At 40.0% G+C, this 15,779-nt stretch overlaps 1 protein-coding gene across 10 annotated transcripts in view; it reads left to right on the forward strand.

Annotated features, from left to right (window-relative positions):
• The window catches only part of RAI14 (retinoic acid induced 14), a 150,158-nt gene that overhangs the window by 129,760 nt on the left and 4,619 nt on the right, over positions 1 to 15,779 (forward strand). For 5 of the 10 annotated variants that reach the window (XM_029219121.1, XM_029219122.1, XM_029219123.1 and 2 more), the window contains 9 exons: positions 884 to 1,062; positions 1,320 to 1,348; positions 2,569 to 2,655; positions 3,572 to 3,658; positions 6,080 to 6,137; positions 9,029 to 9,147; positions 9,805 to 11,340; positions 12,544 to 12,672; positions 15,565 to 15,630. In XM_029219121.1, coding sequence (XP_029074954.1) covers positions 884 to 1,062; positions 1,320 to 1,348; positions 2,569 to 2,655; positions 3,572 to 3,658; positions 6,080 to 6,137; positions 9,029 to 9,147; positions 9,805 to 11,340; positions 12,544 to 12,672; positions 15,565 to 15,630 — 2,290 coding nt within the window. The remainder of the gene's footprint in view (positions 1 to 883; positions 1,063 to 1,319; positions 1,349 to 2,568; positions 2,656 to 3,571; positions 3,659 to 6,079; positions 6,138 to 9,028; positions 9,148 to 9,804; positions 11,341 to 12,543; positions 12,673 to 15,564; positions 15,631 to 15,779) is intronic. The other 5 variants (XM_029219125.1, XM_029219120.1, XM_029219128.1 and 2 more) reach the window with 3 other exon arrangements.

The following is a 15,779-nucleotide window of genomic DNA, read 5'->3' on the forward strand; positions in this document are numbered from 1 at the left end:
TATTTTGGATCATTTGTTTTAAAGCAGTTTTAATTTCTTTCTTTTACTGATTTCTGCCTTTTTGGATAATTAAGAATCTGTTTTGGGCTTCCCTGGTGGTGCAGTGGTTGAGAATCTGCCTGCTAATGCAGGGGACAGGGGTTCGAGCCCTGGTCTGGGAGGATCCCACATGCCGCGGAGCAACTAGGCCCGTGAGCCACAACTACTGAGCCTGCGCGTCTGGAGCCTGTGCTCCGCAACAACAGAGGCCGCGATAGTGAGAGGCCCGCGCACCGCAATGAAGAGTGACCCCCGCTTGCCGCAACTAGAGAAAGCCCTCGCACAGAAACAAAGACCCAACACAGCAAAAATAAATTAATTAATTAATAAACTAAAAAAAAAAAAAAAAAGAACAAAACTGTTTTGACTTAAAAAAATATTTTCCCCAGACCTCTGGGAGCATCATTGCTGACTGTGTCTGTGATGAGATTATTAAATGCTAAAATGAATAGGCCGTTTCCTTTGCCTTTTCATGCAAAATAAAAGTAAACATATTGGTTGTTTTTTAAAAACAGTCTTAATAATGTTATAGGTTGTTTAAAAAACTTGATTTGTAAAAAAGGCAAGATTTGTGCCAATCGTATTAAATTCCATCATATTTAGAAGATTATGTCTATGTTATTTGACCTAATATTTAATGTTCTGATTTAATCTGAAGTTTTATAAAACAGCAACCCAATTTTATTTTGATAGCATTGCACTTTGAATTTCCTAGAAAATTAAGTGTCGTACAGGTTTAACTGCACTTAGTCTTCTTTCCTCTGTTTTTAAGACAAATGAAATGATTTCCTAGCAACAAGTTTTCACATTTTGTGTACTAATTTTTTGTCTCCTCATTCTTTAGAACTGCTCTCATGCTGGCTTGTGAGATTGGCAGCTCTAACATTGTGGAAGCCTTAATTAAAAAGGGGGCAGACCTAAACCTTGTAGATTCTCTTGGACACAATGCCTTACATTATTCCAAACTCTCAGAAAATGCAGGAATTCAAAGCCTTCTATTATCAAAAATCTCTCAGGATGCTGGTATGTGAAAGAAAATAGCCAGTGTTGTTTTAAATTTATCCACTCCATTTTCCCCAAAGGTTAAAGGAATTTGTGCAATATATTTTATTATTCTTTTAAATATATTTCTGGAGAAAAATAGTGTTGAATATTGTGTATGTTGTGTGTATGGGTATGTGTGTGTGTGTGGGTGTGTGTTTATATACCCCGCCACCCAAAGTGGATATGAGTCATTATGGTTCTTATATATTTTTTTTTCCCTCACTTTTCTTCTATAGATTTAAAGACACCAACAAAACCAAAGCAGGTATTTATCTTTGGGGATGGAGATTCTTTTTCATCATTGCCTGTGGGAGTTTGAACATGTTCTAATTAAACCACTCTGTGGTCCATTAGGAAAGTGATAAAGACTATGCTGAAACTACTTAAGGAGTAAAATATCTTTGGAATAAATGATTCATTGTAAGGTGGTAAATATTTTCTTAATGCTTTACCCTATTTCCAAAGCATGTAACTTTAAACTTGCTACTTATATATTCATCTTTTTCTGAAATATACTAATATTTCCTACTGGTGTGAAAAGGTTTGATGTGATTTTAACTCTGAGAACAACAGTATTTTAACTACTTGTAATATCACAGGAATTATAGAACTCTGTCCATAGCCATGTTAGTTAATGAAAGTAAGAGATTTAGCATTTTCTTTTATTTTAATTAGAGCTTTTCTAAAATGTCATTCATTTTACACAGATAGAAATTGAGAAGTTTACCCTGTTACTTTGGAGTTTTTCCTAAAAACATAGTCACCTCTGTTTATTAATGAGATATATATTTGGCTGTTTTATTTATTTATACATCAAGGTTCTTGAAAAAATTATCATAATCAGCAAATACTTGATAATGAATTTATTTTGTACCAATTGTGTTATATTTATCCATAACCTTCAGAGCTGAGGTTCTCCCTTTTTTCCCATATTTATGGTCATTCCTTGGTATCTGCAGGGAATAACAAAATCTGCAGAAGCTCAATTCCCTTATATAAAATAGTGTGATACAGTTGGCTCTCTGTATCTGAAATTCTGGGATATGCAGATGGTTGAATCTGGATGTGAAAACTGTGGATATGGAGGGTCAACTGTATACTCTTTAAGAAAAGGACTGGAAGTAATGAAAAGGTCGGGGAAATACCACTGCTTTGCATTAAGATGGAAGCTAGACTATGAATGTATTCTGGGTTCTCAGTTGTGGTAAACAACCCCTTATTCTCTACTTTCCCAGTTCTCCATACCAACTTAATCCGGTTTTGTCTTGTGTTTTTTATTTTCTTGCTTTAAAGCATGGGCTGCTAGAAGAAAACTTGGAGCATGCATATTACTTATTTTTATGTTGGTAGCAGATTTCAGATCTTGATAAAGTAAGAAATGCATGAACTGTTGAGGTTTTTCTCATTTGTTTGATGAAGCTATTTACTCAGACTTTACTAACCTAACTAACCCACCTCCATTCTTTGGACTGTGACAACTTTCAGCATGATCAAGTCTCTAAAATAAGCTCAGAGAGAAGTGGAACTCCAAAAAAACGCAAAGCTCCACCACCTCCTATCAGTCCTACCCAGGTAAAAATAAAACCAACAATGAACAAACATATAACAACAAAGCCATAATTTTGTCATTTTGTGTTTAGGCCAAAAAGAACTGTTTTAAAATTGACCCTTAAATGCACATTTGAAATTTTCTGTAGTGGTTTCAAATTACAAGTAGTGGTATGAAGAATTTTGATTATCAGTATGGAAATAATGTTGATTCTTATTTCAAAACTGAAGAATTGAACCGTATCTTTTTTAAAAACCTCAGAATTCTTAAAATCCATGACAGGAACTTTTTCCTTGAGATAATGAGCTCAGTGCATTTTCAGAGCTCGTATTAACAGCTCTAGTAAAGTGGGGGAGAATGTGTAGCTGGTGAGGCGCTAGTTGAAAATGAATATTAGTTGGTTTATTAAACGTTGTTACAATACATTTGCTTTTCCTGTTACACTTAAGGTTGACTAATATTAAAAAACAGCTTTCATTTCTGAGCTTATGGTGATTACTGAATAGAGGAGGAAGCTTGAGTATCTATGAAATGGTAAATAAAAACAGGCCAGGGTTTGTTATTAAAAGAATCATAGGCCATAAAAAGAATAATCCATATCAAATATTTGAGCAGAATATCTCATCCAGTAAGTAATGTTAAATACGTTAGCATATTCATTAATAATATTCTCAATCTGCAATAGAAGTTTCATAAATTTTTAACGTTAATTCTAGTGAATATAGGAGTGAAGTTCCGTAGTTAATTCTACTGGGCAAACTTTCAAAAAGTATTTGAGGTAGCTGAATTACACTGAAAATATGTTACCCTTGAATTAATTGAAACTAAGGATAATTATTGTTAGATTTATTTGCATTGGTTAAATAGGCTAATTCTTTGGCACTGTAGAAGACTTTGAAAAAGGACTCTTTATTGACGGTTTTCATTTTGTTTCTTTAGTTGAGTGATGTGTCTTCCCCAAGATCAATAACTTCAACACCACTTTCAGGAAAGGAATCAGTATTTTTTGCTGAACCACCCTTCAAGGTATTTCCTTTCTGTGTCCAACTTATTATTGAATTTTAAGATACATAACAGATTTAATTTAAGTTACACAACACTGGGCAAAACAGAATATATTTCTCAGTCATTGGTTCAAACCTTTTCATCATAAAGCACCCTTTGATTATTTTTCCTAGCATGGGCTCCATACAAAAAGAGTAGCATGAATCAATTATATTTGTTAGCTAATATTTAATTTTCTTCATTAAAAAAGGACAAAGATAAGACTTTAAGATCACCAGTCATCTTACCAAATTGAGTTGCTATAATACTAATCAAAAAGAAAGAAATGGTTATTCTCTGATGTCTTACTAAGAAGTAATTGTATATTATTATTTTTAATTTATTTTTTAATTGTATATTTTTAATTAAATTTTTTACTGACTATAAAAGTAATATGTATTTATTTTAGAAAATCCATTAGGTCTTATCCTACCTGATCCTCTAGATGTGTGGTTGGAAAGTATTTTAAGGAATGGGAGGGTATTTCAATTTAATATCTGTTTACCTAACAATCACTAGGAAATTGTACTTGGAAAGAAAGTAAAATCTATAATTGTTAAAATGAAATTTCAATGGCATAATTGTTTATTCTTTTCTCCCTTCTAAGAATTACTAAAAATGAATTTTCTTTTAACTTGGATGCACATTGATGTGGAAAAGATTCTATCAACCTATCACTTCCCTTGCTTTAACTAGATTTTATTAAAATACAAGGCAAGGAAAGGAAGTTATGCTCTTATAATTACCACCCTAGTATCTTCTAATATGATTGTGGCTCAAAGGAGGCAATGCGTTCCAAAGAATAATATCACAAATTATGTTTTTCAGAAATAGAGTGTAAAAAGACTTTTATTTCTTTTAAAAAAATCACAAAGAGATAAAAAGGACACAATTTAGAATAGCTAAAGTTTAAAAAGATTAAAAATACAAATTGTTGGTGATGACGTGGAAGAGTTAGAACTCTCATACTCTGTTGGTAGGATGTCAAATGGTACAACTACTTTGGAAACCCGTTTGACAGTTTCTTGAAAAGTTCAACGTACCTAACACATGATCTAGCCATTCACTCATAGAATTCATAGAAATGAAAATATATGTCTCAAAAAATCATATACACAAATGTTTATAGCATCTTTATTCAAATATCCCCAAACCAGAAACGATCCAAATGTCCTCCAACAAATGAATGGATAAAGATAATGAGATACATACCTATAATGAAATATTACTCAGCCATAAAAGAGAATGAAGTGCTGGCCAAGCAGCATGATGGATGCATCTGAAAACCATCATGCTGAATGAAAGAAGCCAGGCTGAAAGAAATTCATCCCCTCTGACATTCCATTTATAGGAATTCTAGAAAATGCAAAAAGGAGAGTAGTGGTTGCCTGGGAATGGCAGGGATTGGCTGTGATGAGGCTGTGATTGGCTGTGATGAGGAAACTTTTAGAGGTAATGGGAATATTCTGAATCTTGACTATAGTGGTGGTTCCTTGGGTGTGTATCTGTCAAGACTCCTCAGATTGTAAGCTTCCAATGGATGTAGTTTACTGTACCTTAATAGAGTTGAAAAATAAGCATTTATTTTTTTAAGCGAAAATACAGCTTTTTTTATGATAAGCACTTGCCAAAAATGAGCCACTTCATTTTTAGCATTTGAGCCTTTAAAAAGTCTCTTTGCTGAACAGTTCTCTCTCTTATCATGGTCTGCGGCTCATCTAGATAAAACATGGCAATTTCTGGCAAGTGACTGTATTTTGTTTTGGAATGAGAATCTGGCTTTGAAGATAAAGAATTTTTCCAGTATGTTAATGGACAGAGATATTCAGGGATACAGGTTTAGAGGAAATCTTTAGGGGATTGTCAATCCACAGCCATAAGAATTTTTATTCCCTTATAAAATTACCTTTATTTCCTGTGACAGGTCTCATTTACTACCATTTCCCTTAAAAGTAATTAATAATAATATATTAATAGTTAATTTATGAAATGATAAAGCTGAAAAGTGCTTCTAATGTATTTTAATGTATTACCCAGATAAGTGAAACTTCTATTTGACTCTGTTATGAAAGTAGTATTCACCATCTCAAGCTTTAGCACGTAGCCCACTAAATTAGCTATTATGTAATTTTATTATAATCTTCAGAGGTATTTGTAATATACTTACTGAAATTTCTGAAAAATATTTTGAGACTATACCCTCTGGAACCTCTAAGTAAAAATTGCACCTCAGGAGATAACTGTCACTTTTATTGTATTTTTAAATATCTTCTTTCCTGGAGATTATCTGTTTTTCTAGTAGGATAGCACCAACTTGTATAAACTCAAGGAGGAAAATTTGCTTGATTCTTTTGTAGAGTGTTCCATTCAGGAATATTCTTTTAAGTCATTTTTGTGTTCCAGCAGGCTGAGATCAGTTCTATACGGGAAAACAAAGACAGACTAAGTGACAGTACTACGGGTAAGATGAAGGGGCATTTTTGTTCCCTTGACCGATCTCTATTTCATGTTCCTCTAAGAGAGCAAAGGCCAAGCAGGGGTACCCTGTCTGGGGAAGTTGGAGAACCCAGGGTGCCACCCTAAGGCTGCCAACGGTGCACAGCCTGGTACTCTCTACTTCAGGGGGCTTTCACCTAGATTAAGGAGTCCCTGAGCTTGGGTGTGAAATATATCTCTGTTTTCATCTGTTCCTAATTTAGCATTAGCACTTCCTTCAATTATGAAGATAGGCAATAAGCCCCAGTGGTATTAGCAGATCAGTGATTCTGACACCAAGAAAATTCACAGATAATATCATATCCCCTCGCTGTTATTACAGATACCTTGAAAGATCATTTACAGTATCTCTGCTAGAAATTATGGCCGTTATTAGACCTGCTTCCAGATCTTGTTATTTGGTGTGTTACAAAGGTCGCCAATTACTGTAACCTGTACATTCTATTTTTTTTAAACATCTTTATTGGAGCATAATTGCTTTACAATGGTGTGTTAGTTTCTGCTGTATAACAAAGTGAACCAGCTATACATATACATATATCCCCGTATCTCCTCCCTCTTGCGTCTCCCTCCCACCCTCCCTATCCCACCCCTCTAGGTGGTCACAAAGCACCGAGCTGATCTCCCTGTGCTATGCAGCCGCTTCCCACTAGCTATCTGTTTTACATTTGGTAGTGTATATATGTCAGTGCCACTCTCTTCGTCCCAGCTTATTTTATGCATCTTAAAACATCGTTTTGAGATGAGGTCCATAGGCTGTAAGCTGCCAGCTAGCGGCCCTCCTCACAACTGGGCAGCAGGTTATTTCTTGAAGGGAGAGCCAACTGAGCACCTCCACGGCTGCCACAATCTAACTTTTCTACTTTTGACTCTTAAAAGACACATACAAAGAGTGTTAATGAAATCACAGTGAAAGCACACACTATCATATTGTCTTCACCAAGACACGGTTTAATTCATTGTATCGAGTCCATCCTGTTGCTTTATCCTCTAAGAATGTAGCACGGTATATGCAGAATCAATTTGAAATGTAGAGTAGATTACTTCAAAGGCCCCTTTTTGCTCCAGCATTCAGTTTCTTAGTCTGTTATGTATTTCATATGTGTTTGGAGCCCTTAACTTACAGAATTGAGAAATATTAAGAAATATTCCTGGCAGAGAACAATGTTAATATAACTGAACAGTTGTTACACCGTATACTTTAAAAGCCATCCATCATGGCTTAGAAGGAATTTTTGTTGCTTAGAATTACCCTCATGCTCCCTCCCAACCCCCTGGTTCATTCCAAGCTGACCAGACTCTTTGTCAAGAACACTCATAAAGCTGTGGTTTAGACACCAGACATGATTAGTAAGCATTTCTACGAAGAAATGTCATTTTGTATCCTTCCAAATTAAGATTAAAGTTTTCGGGCTTCCCTGGTGGCGCAGTGGTTGAGAGTCCCCCTGCCGATGCAGGGGACACGGGTTCGTGCCCCGGTCCGGGAAGATCCCGCATGCCGCGGAGCGGCTGGGCCCGTGAGCCATGGCCGCTGAGCCTGCGCGTCCGGAGCCTGTGCTCCGCAACGGGAGAGGTCACAACAGTGACAGGCCCGCGTACCACAAAAAAAAAAAAAAAAAAAAAAAAGATTAAAATTTTCATCCTTGCATTAAATGGCTTGAGAAAATTTTTAAATAACAGTAGAAATTTGGATCAGTGCTATTCAGAGTGTGGTCTCTAAACTGTTGCCAGTCTAAAATAACTAAGGAGTTTAGAGCAGAAAGTCATCCAGCCAAGCACACTGTTTTGCCCACCTGACAATTTTGTTTCCATAGGAAGACTTTCTGGATGAAGGAAGCAGTACATTGAGTGACATTCTGGAGGACGTTTCTTGTCTTGTCTCAATGAGAACTTTGAGTAGCACAGCTTTAAAGGTTATTTCAGCATGATAATCAGTAGAATCTCAAATAGTTCTGGTTTACCAACAGTGTTTACTGTGGGATTCAGAGAAGGCTGTTTCATGCTGGGGTGGTCAGAGAATGCTTTAAGGAAGAGGCAGAGTTTGCCATGAGTCTTGAAGGATGCCTAAGAGTTATCTAGCCAAAGAGATGCTACAAGGGCAGTCGTATGGATGAAGAATTAAAGAAGCAGCCTTGCGTTGAGAATATAGAGGATGTGATAGAAGCGTTGAATCTGATGAAAATGGGATACTAGAGAAAAACATCAGGAGTTATACACCTGAAAAAAAGTAGATTGGAGCCAGATCCTATTGGCCTTAATCCAGATGAAGGAATTTGGAGGTTATTTTTAGAGGGAGAGCAATTAAAGCACTTGAACCAAAGGAATGACCCTATCAAAGTATGTTTTAGGAAGATTAGTCTGACAGTGTTGTTGGTACAGGCTACGTTTTCACTAGAGGAGAGAGAGAGAGATTTGTTAGGAAGCCATTTGTAGAGTTACCAAGTATGGTGATGAAGTTTGAACTAGAGTGGTGGATGTGGGAATAAGAAGTGAACCAGATTCCAGAGATCTATCTGAAAGGATTCACAGAATGGGATGTATTAGGCATGGGAGGAACAAAAAACCACCAAGGTGTGGCACTTGATTAAGTGAAGGGAAAATGTGTGACCGAATCCATCAGTTTTCAGATGTGCTTATTTGTATCCAGGCACCTAGTATATGTGTTAGGGGAACGCCAGTAAGGAAACCCCAGTACCTGAGAATTGCTATTCATCTATCCAGCTGCAGGGGGCTTTCATTCATAGTCTGGACCAGGAAGAACAACTGGATTGTGTAGAAAGTGAGTTTGTAAGAGGTCAGAGAAATAACAGTTTAATTTTTAAAATATTATTTTAAATTGCCTGTCTCTTTTCCAAGGCGCTGATAGCTTATTGGATATAAGTTCTGAAGCTGACCAACAAGATCTTCTGGTCCTACTGCAGGCCAAAGTTGCTTCTCTTACCTTACACAATAAGGAATTACAAGATAAATTACAGGTAGGTAAACAGATTGCCAACACAGTCTGTTCTGTAGGGTTCAAGCTATTGGGTTTTACAGGGTTAGTCGGGTGATATTTTGTTTTAGACATCATTAGTTTCTTCTTTTTAAAATATAATTAGCCTTAAGCATTTTATAGTTTCAAATTGTTTCTTGAGAGAGTTTATTCATTAACTATTTCTGTAAATTGGTAAATTATATGTGATTATATACATAGTATGATATATATGACTATATATATATATGTACACACACACATATATATGATTAGTCAGTTATTCACTTAGTAAAGTTGATCATTTAGCAGATTTAAGAACTTGATAAGAAGTAGCTGTGCTAAGCCCATTGTCCCTCTTGGCAACTACAGTAATATGAGAAACAAAGGAAAAATTTGAGTCGGAGGCTCTTCAGCCAAAACAGATCTCACATTTTTAAAGTGGCACACACATAATCTGTCCTGAGAGGGCACAGAAGAAGCTTAGTCATTAGTCCGACTCCCGCGTCCCGGACCGTATTTTTTCACGGGGCAAGAGGATGCGTGCAGAGCCATCCTGCTGCTCTCCCACGTGTAAGGTTTGGAATCACTCTCTCACTGCAGTTGCTTGCTCATCTAACCCCACCTTTGGTGCTATTTCATTCTTGCCTTTTTTTCCCAGGCCAGAACACCCAGGGAGGCAGAAGCAGACCTGAGCTTTGACTTTTACCATTCTGCTGAAACTGACCTGGCCCCATCCCTGGGCAAACCTAGTGAAACCCCTCCTCCAGACTCCAAACCATCTCCATCTGTCTTAACACATTCCTTGAGTAAATCCACTATCGACAGCGATGTCAGAATCCAGCAACTACAGGAGATTTTACACGACTTGCAGAAGAAATTGGAGAGCTCTGAAGCAGAGAGGAAAGAGCTGCAGGCCGAGCTCCAGGCCAGAAGGACAGAGTCGGTGTGCTTAAACAACTCGGAGATTTCAGAGAACGGCTCCGACCTCAGCCAGAAACTTAAGGAAACTCAGAGCAAGTACGAGGAAGCTATGAAAGAAGTCCTGAGTGTGCAGAAGCAGATGAAACTAGGCCTGGTCTCACCGGAAGGCACGGATACTGACTCAGGCCTCCGTGAGCTGAGGATCACAGAGGAGGAAATAGATGTGCTAAAGCGGGATCTCCAGAACGCACTGGAAGAAAGTGAACGAAATAAAGAGAGAGTGAGAGAGATGGAGGAAAAGCTTGTAGAGAGGGAGAAAGGGGTAGTTATGAAGCCACCTGGGGAAGAGTACGAGGAAATGAAAAGCTCATATTGCTCGGTGATTGAGAATATGAACAAGGAGAAGGCATTTTTGTTTGAGAAATACCAAGAGGCCCAAGAAGAAATCATGAAATTAAAAGATACACTGAAAAATCAGACGACCCAGGAGGCGGGTGATGAAGCTGGGGACATGAAAGAGGCCATGAACAGGATGATAGATGAACTCAACAAGCAGGTGAGTGAGCTGTCCCAGCTATACAAAGAGGCCCAGGCCGAGCTGGAGGATTACAGGAAGAGGAAATCTCTAGAAGACGTCACAGCTGAATATATCCATAAAGCAGAGCACGAGAAGCTGATGCAAGTGACCAGCATCTCCAGAGCGAAGGCTGAAGAGGCACTGTGTGAAATGAAGTCGCAGTATTCCAAAGTGCTGAGTGAGCTGACCGAGCTCAAACAGTTGGTAGACGCACAGAAAGAGAACTCTGTCTCCATGACGGAGCATCTGCAAGTGATAACCACGCTGCGGACCACTGCCAAAGAGATGGAGGAGAAAATAGGCAGTCTTAAAGAGCACCTTGCGAGCAAGGAAGGGGAGGTGGCAAAGCTGGAGAAACAACTCCTAGAGGAGAAGGCGGCCGTGACCGACGCGATGGTGCCCAGGTCTGCCTATGAGAAGCTCCAGTCGTCTTTGGAAAGCGAAGTGAGTGTGTTGGCCTCAAAATTAAAGGATTCCATGAAAGAGAAAGAGAAGGCCCATTCAGAGGTTGCCCAGATTAGAAGTGAGGTCTCACAAATGAAAAGGGAAAGGGAAAACATTCAGACTCTCTTGAAATCCAAAGAGCAAGAAGTAAATGAACTTCTGCAAAAATGCCAGGACGCTCAGGAAGAGCTTGCAGAAATGAAGAGAGATTCTGAAAGCTCTTCAAAACTGGAAGAGGATAAAGACAAGAAGGTTGGTGAGACTGTATTGCTGTTGAATTTCTAGCTAGTATACGCTAGGACTTTCAACCTTCACTTACTGTGGTTAACATTTTTACCATTTGTAAGCACTAACCTATTGTGAATGGTCAGAGGCTCCACACATGACTCCCTCTGTCCCCAAAGCCACGTTAAAAATAGCAGCGTGGACATTTATTTAAAAAAAAAAAAAAAAAACTCATCTTCTACTGCTTCCCTCATACCAAAGCATTTTCACATGTGTGGTACATGTTTTCCCTTTAAAAATTATTTTACAGAAGCCCTGCCAAGTGTCAGGGATCAGAAGTGAACCCACCAACTGAGAAGCATTTGTGACCCATCTTGAACTTCTACTCCGTTGGAATCCAGACAGATTCCTCTGTCATATGAAAACCCAATTACTCCCAGACTTGATATTGCTTCCCTAAACCCCACGAGCTTTCCTCTGAGTCAGTATAAAACCCTCCCCGGGCCCCATTTTCAAAGGTGTACAGGATAATAAGGCAGGAAGTGTGAGGGGCAGGCGATGCGAGATGGGCTGGGTGGGGAGGAAGGAGGAAAGTAAAGGGAAAAGTGGATGATGCTTCCGTGCCTGGATCTGCTCTGCATTCCCGGTCTCCTGGGTCAGATGTTCTGAATGGCATTCATTAGAGCATTTTTTATCTTTTATTCCTTCATTATAATGAATGTTTCAAAAAGAGCTCCTGAAGCCAAGAGACGGGGTGGAGGTGGGCGATTGTCTTCACTACGAGGCAAGATGCCCGAGATACCAGGGTTTCTAAAACTTATTCCTGACTGCCCACGTCAGCAATATGGAGCAAGACCTAGCTGTCTCCAAATAAGGAATACCTGAAATCCTGTTTCTGATTTATTTTTTCAACCGTCCCCCTTTTAAGGGTGAACGAAGGAAATCCATGTCACAGCTTTTGTTACCTTTTCAGGCCCCAAAACACAGTCTCTCATTCGGGGGGCTCTTGTCTGCATGGAATGGCCTTAGAGGGCTTTGTTTGGTTTGCCTGATTTTATCTGTTTTTATCTGATTTTATGTTTCATTTTATGGCTTTTCTTTTAAAAATAACAAAGGGGTCGCTGCAGTCCCAGAGGCCAGGAGAGGCTATGTTACAGGTTGAGAAATAGGTGGAGTCTTGCTTCTGCCGTCACGTTCTTGCCTACTGATAGAGCTTTCCTTTCTCGCCAGATAAACGAGATGTCGAAGGAAGTCGCCAAGTTGAAGGAGGCCCTGAACAGCCTCTCGCAGCTCTCCTACGCCACGAGCTCGTCCAAGAGGCAGAGCCAGCAGCTGGAGGCGCTGCAGCAGCAGCTGGCTGTGAGTGGGCGTGTTTCTGCGGCCTGGCTGGGGGTGTGGGGAGACAGACGGCACACCAGGGGGAGCGGGGAGCCAGCGGGCAGACGCCCAGCCTGAAGGCGTGTTGCGCCTCAGTGAGCAGCTGACTACAGACTTCTGTGATGAAGGCCAGAGAGGGAGCGGATGGATTTCTCAGTCATTGCCTGCAGTGCGATGGGTAACATGTATCAGTGAGAAGGAAGGGAGGAGTCCACAGGACAGTGGGAGGAGGCCTCTTGTTCGCTCTTCCACTCGCTTTTTACCCTTTCTCCATTTTTCTGCCATGGTCGTCACTGTCTCTGGCAGCGGCGAGAGCTGTTTCTTATTAGGGGCCAGGATCTCTGGTAGTTGTATGTCTACAAGTCTGAAGCTGCTTCTTGGCCTCTCTCCTGATTTCGCCCAGGAAAGCCCTTTCATGTCTGTATTCGTTTCCGATGGCTATTGTAATACAGCGACACAAACTTGGTTTAAAACAACACGAACTTATTACTACAGTTCTCGAGATCCATACGTCCGAAGAAACTAGTTTCACAAAAGTAAAGGTGCCAGCAGGGCTGGTTCCTTCTCGAGGCTTTAGGGGAGAATCCATTTCCTTGCCTCTTCCGGCTTCTAGAGTTTGCCTGAATTCTTTGGCTCGTGGCCCCTTTCTCCATCCCCAACGCATATCACTCCAGCCTCTGATTCCGTCCTCCCATCTCCTCCTTCCACCTTTGACCTTCTTGCCTCCCTCTTATAGGACCCTGGTGGTTACGTTTTAGATCCACCCAGATAATCAGGATAATCTTCCTTTCTATCTCAAGATCCTTAATCTGCAAGTCCCTTTGGCCTTATAGGTCACACTCCCAGGTTCTACGGATTAGGACGTGGGCATCTTTGGAGGGCTATTAGTCAGTCTATCACAATGCCTGTCAAGTTTTAGTCCTTGAGGGTATGTTACATTTTGCACGTGAAGGTTAGTCTATCCTGGACTGTCTCTAGCTTCCATTTACAAACAGGACCTGGATTTTGTGATTTCTTCAGTACAGACTCAATACTGGTGAATGCAGTTTTCTACAGTCCTTACTCCGGCTGGCCACAAAGTACAAAACCAGCTTTGCTTGTGTCGCCAGCTCTACTAGAGCAGTGGAGGAGTCAGGGAAGGAGAAGTTGCTCTTGACTGTGTTTTGCAGGTCATTTTTCTGATCAAGTGATTATCACAGACTTGTAGATAAAGTACTACTGATTTATACAGTCATTCTTATTCAATATGCATTTAATGAGCTTTTATGTATCAGTAATATACAAGGTGCTGATGATATAAAAATGAGTAAGACACAGTCCCTGCCTTCAGTGTAGTAAGCGTCCATTGATAGGTGCCCAACGTGCTGTGGGCATAGAGAGGCAATGTGCTCACCCAATCTGGGTGAGTCTCTGAAGGCTTCCTGCAGGAGGCGATGGTTGTGCTGAATCTCAAAGAGATGAGCAGGAGGCAGCAGGGACTGGGATGTGGCATTTAGATGGCCCGTGGTAGCCATGGCAACCACAGTTCCAGTGGAGGGGTGGAGTATGGATGGCCAAGGCTTGCTGCTGGAGAAGTGACTAAGGAGCTAGGCGTCTGCCGGGGCTGAAGAGTCACAGCAGGAGGCAGGGGAAGCCTAAAGCAGGTTTGCTGCAAAGATGGGAGATGGTGGTGAGGGAGTGGGATGCTTTCAACTGAGATCTCAGAGGTAATGACTGAAGCAGGGCTCTGACCATAAGAGCGGGTGGCTGGAAGGAGGGACAGGTCATGAAGCTGAGGTCGAGGGACTGAGAGGTCAGGGTGGTGGGTGGCTCATCCACGTGGATACTGAAGTCAGCCAAGTGATGACAGAAGCAGAACCGGAAAGGAAGACAGTGATCAGAAGACAAAGCTATAAATGATGGAGTGGACGCAACCAAGAGGTGGGAGGAAACTGCACAGAGAGGGCTACCAAGCGTACCTTCTACTGGCAGGAACTTCAAAGACTGAGGTTTCAAAGGGTTTCCTTGAATAGGAAGGACGCCTCACATCTGACACTGTTGGGGAGGAGGTGAAACTGGCTACTGATAGACTTCGGTAGATTTTTAAAGTGATCCATATATGATAGTCTAAATTTCCATCATGACGTAGACAGAAAGGCCTCTTCTTAGACGAGTTAAGAGCTGAGTTGAGAACCTTGAAATAGTCACTAGGAGGAATTGGAATTATAGCTCAACAAGGAGAAATAAAACCATTAACAGCTGTGCTGAGGGACCATTTGAGGTTGGTGCCGTCACCCTGTTCACCTCCTTGGTACGCAGACAGCTAAATCATTGAATTCCCCGGGCATTATACGCCACTTGGCTATATAGAAGGTGATCGATAACTCTCTTTAAAAGAATAATTTTTTAAATTAATAAATATTTGGTCATTGTATATGATAGAAAAGTTGGAAGATACAGCAAACTCTGGAAAAGCTACTATAAATTAAAACTGCCTATAATCCAACCACTCAGAGACAATAACTTTTTGCATTTGACAAAGTAAATAGTTCCTTGCACTGTTTACTTTGTGCGAATATATCTGTATTCTTTGCCTGAGTATGTATATATATTCTTAAACAAATTCGGGATTATCATATCTACTTTTTACATGAATTTTCTTCTAGGGTTGACATACCAAGATGTGAAACAGGTAGTTTTTTTCCCTAAGAATATTGACAAGCATTCCAAACTACACAATCCTCTGAGTCCACAGCAATTTTGAAAGCTTCCTATGCTGGTTGGTGGAAGGAATCACTAGGGTAGCGTTTGGCCGCAGCTTTCTCCTAGTTTTTTTGTTTTTTGTTTTTAAAGGTCTCCTAAGCTCTTGAACAATGTCAAATTGTCTCTTTCTAGGAGTGCAAGAAACAACACCAGGAAGTGATATCAGTTTACAGAATGCACCTTCTGTACGCTGTGCAGGTATGGTGTCTGGGGATCCTAAAGAGATACCACAGCAGGTCTTGCCCAAACGCCCATCATGAAACTAGTAGAGCAGATGAGAATTTGAGAAGACAGCTCTTCATTGGAAAGCTTTTTAAAACACCTTCTGCTTTGCTTTGGATTTTGTG

This window comes from Monodon monoceros, unplaced genomic scaffold (genome assembly GCF_005190385.1).
Source record: "Monodon monoceros isolate NGI ecotype Baffin Bay Population unplaced genomic scaffold, NGI_Narwhal_1 Super_Scaffold_12, whole genome shotgun sequence".
NCBI classification, from domain to species: Eukaryota; Metazoa; Chordata; class Mammalia; order Artiodactyla; family Monodontidae; genus Monodon; species Monodon monoceros.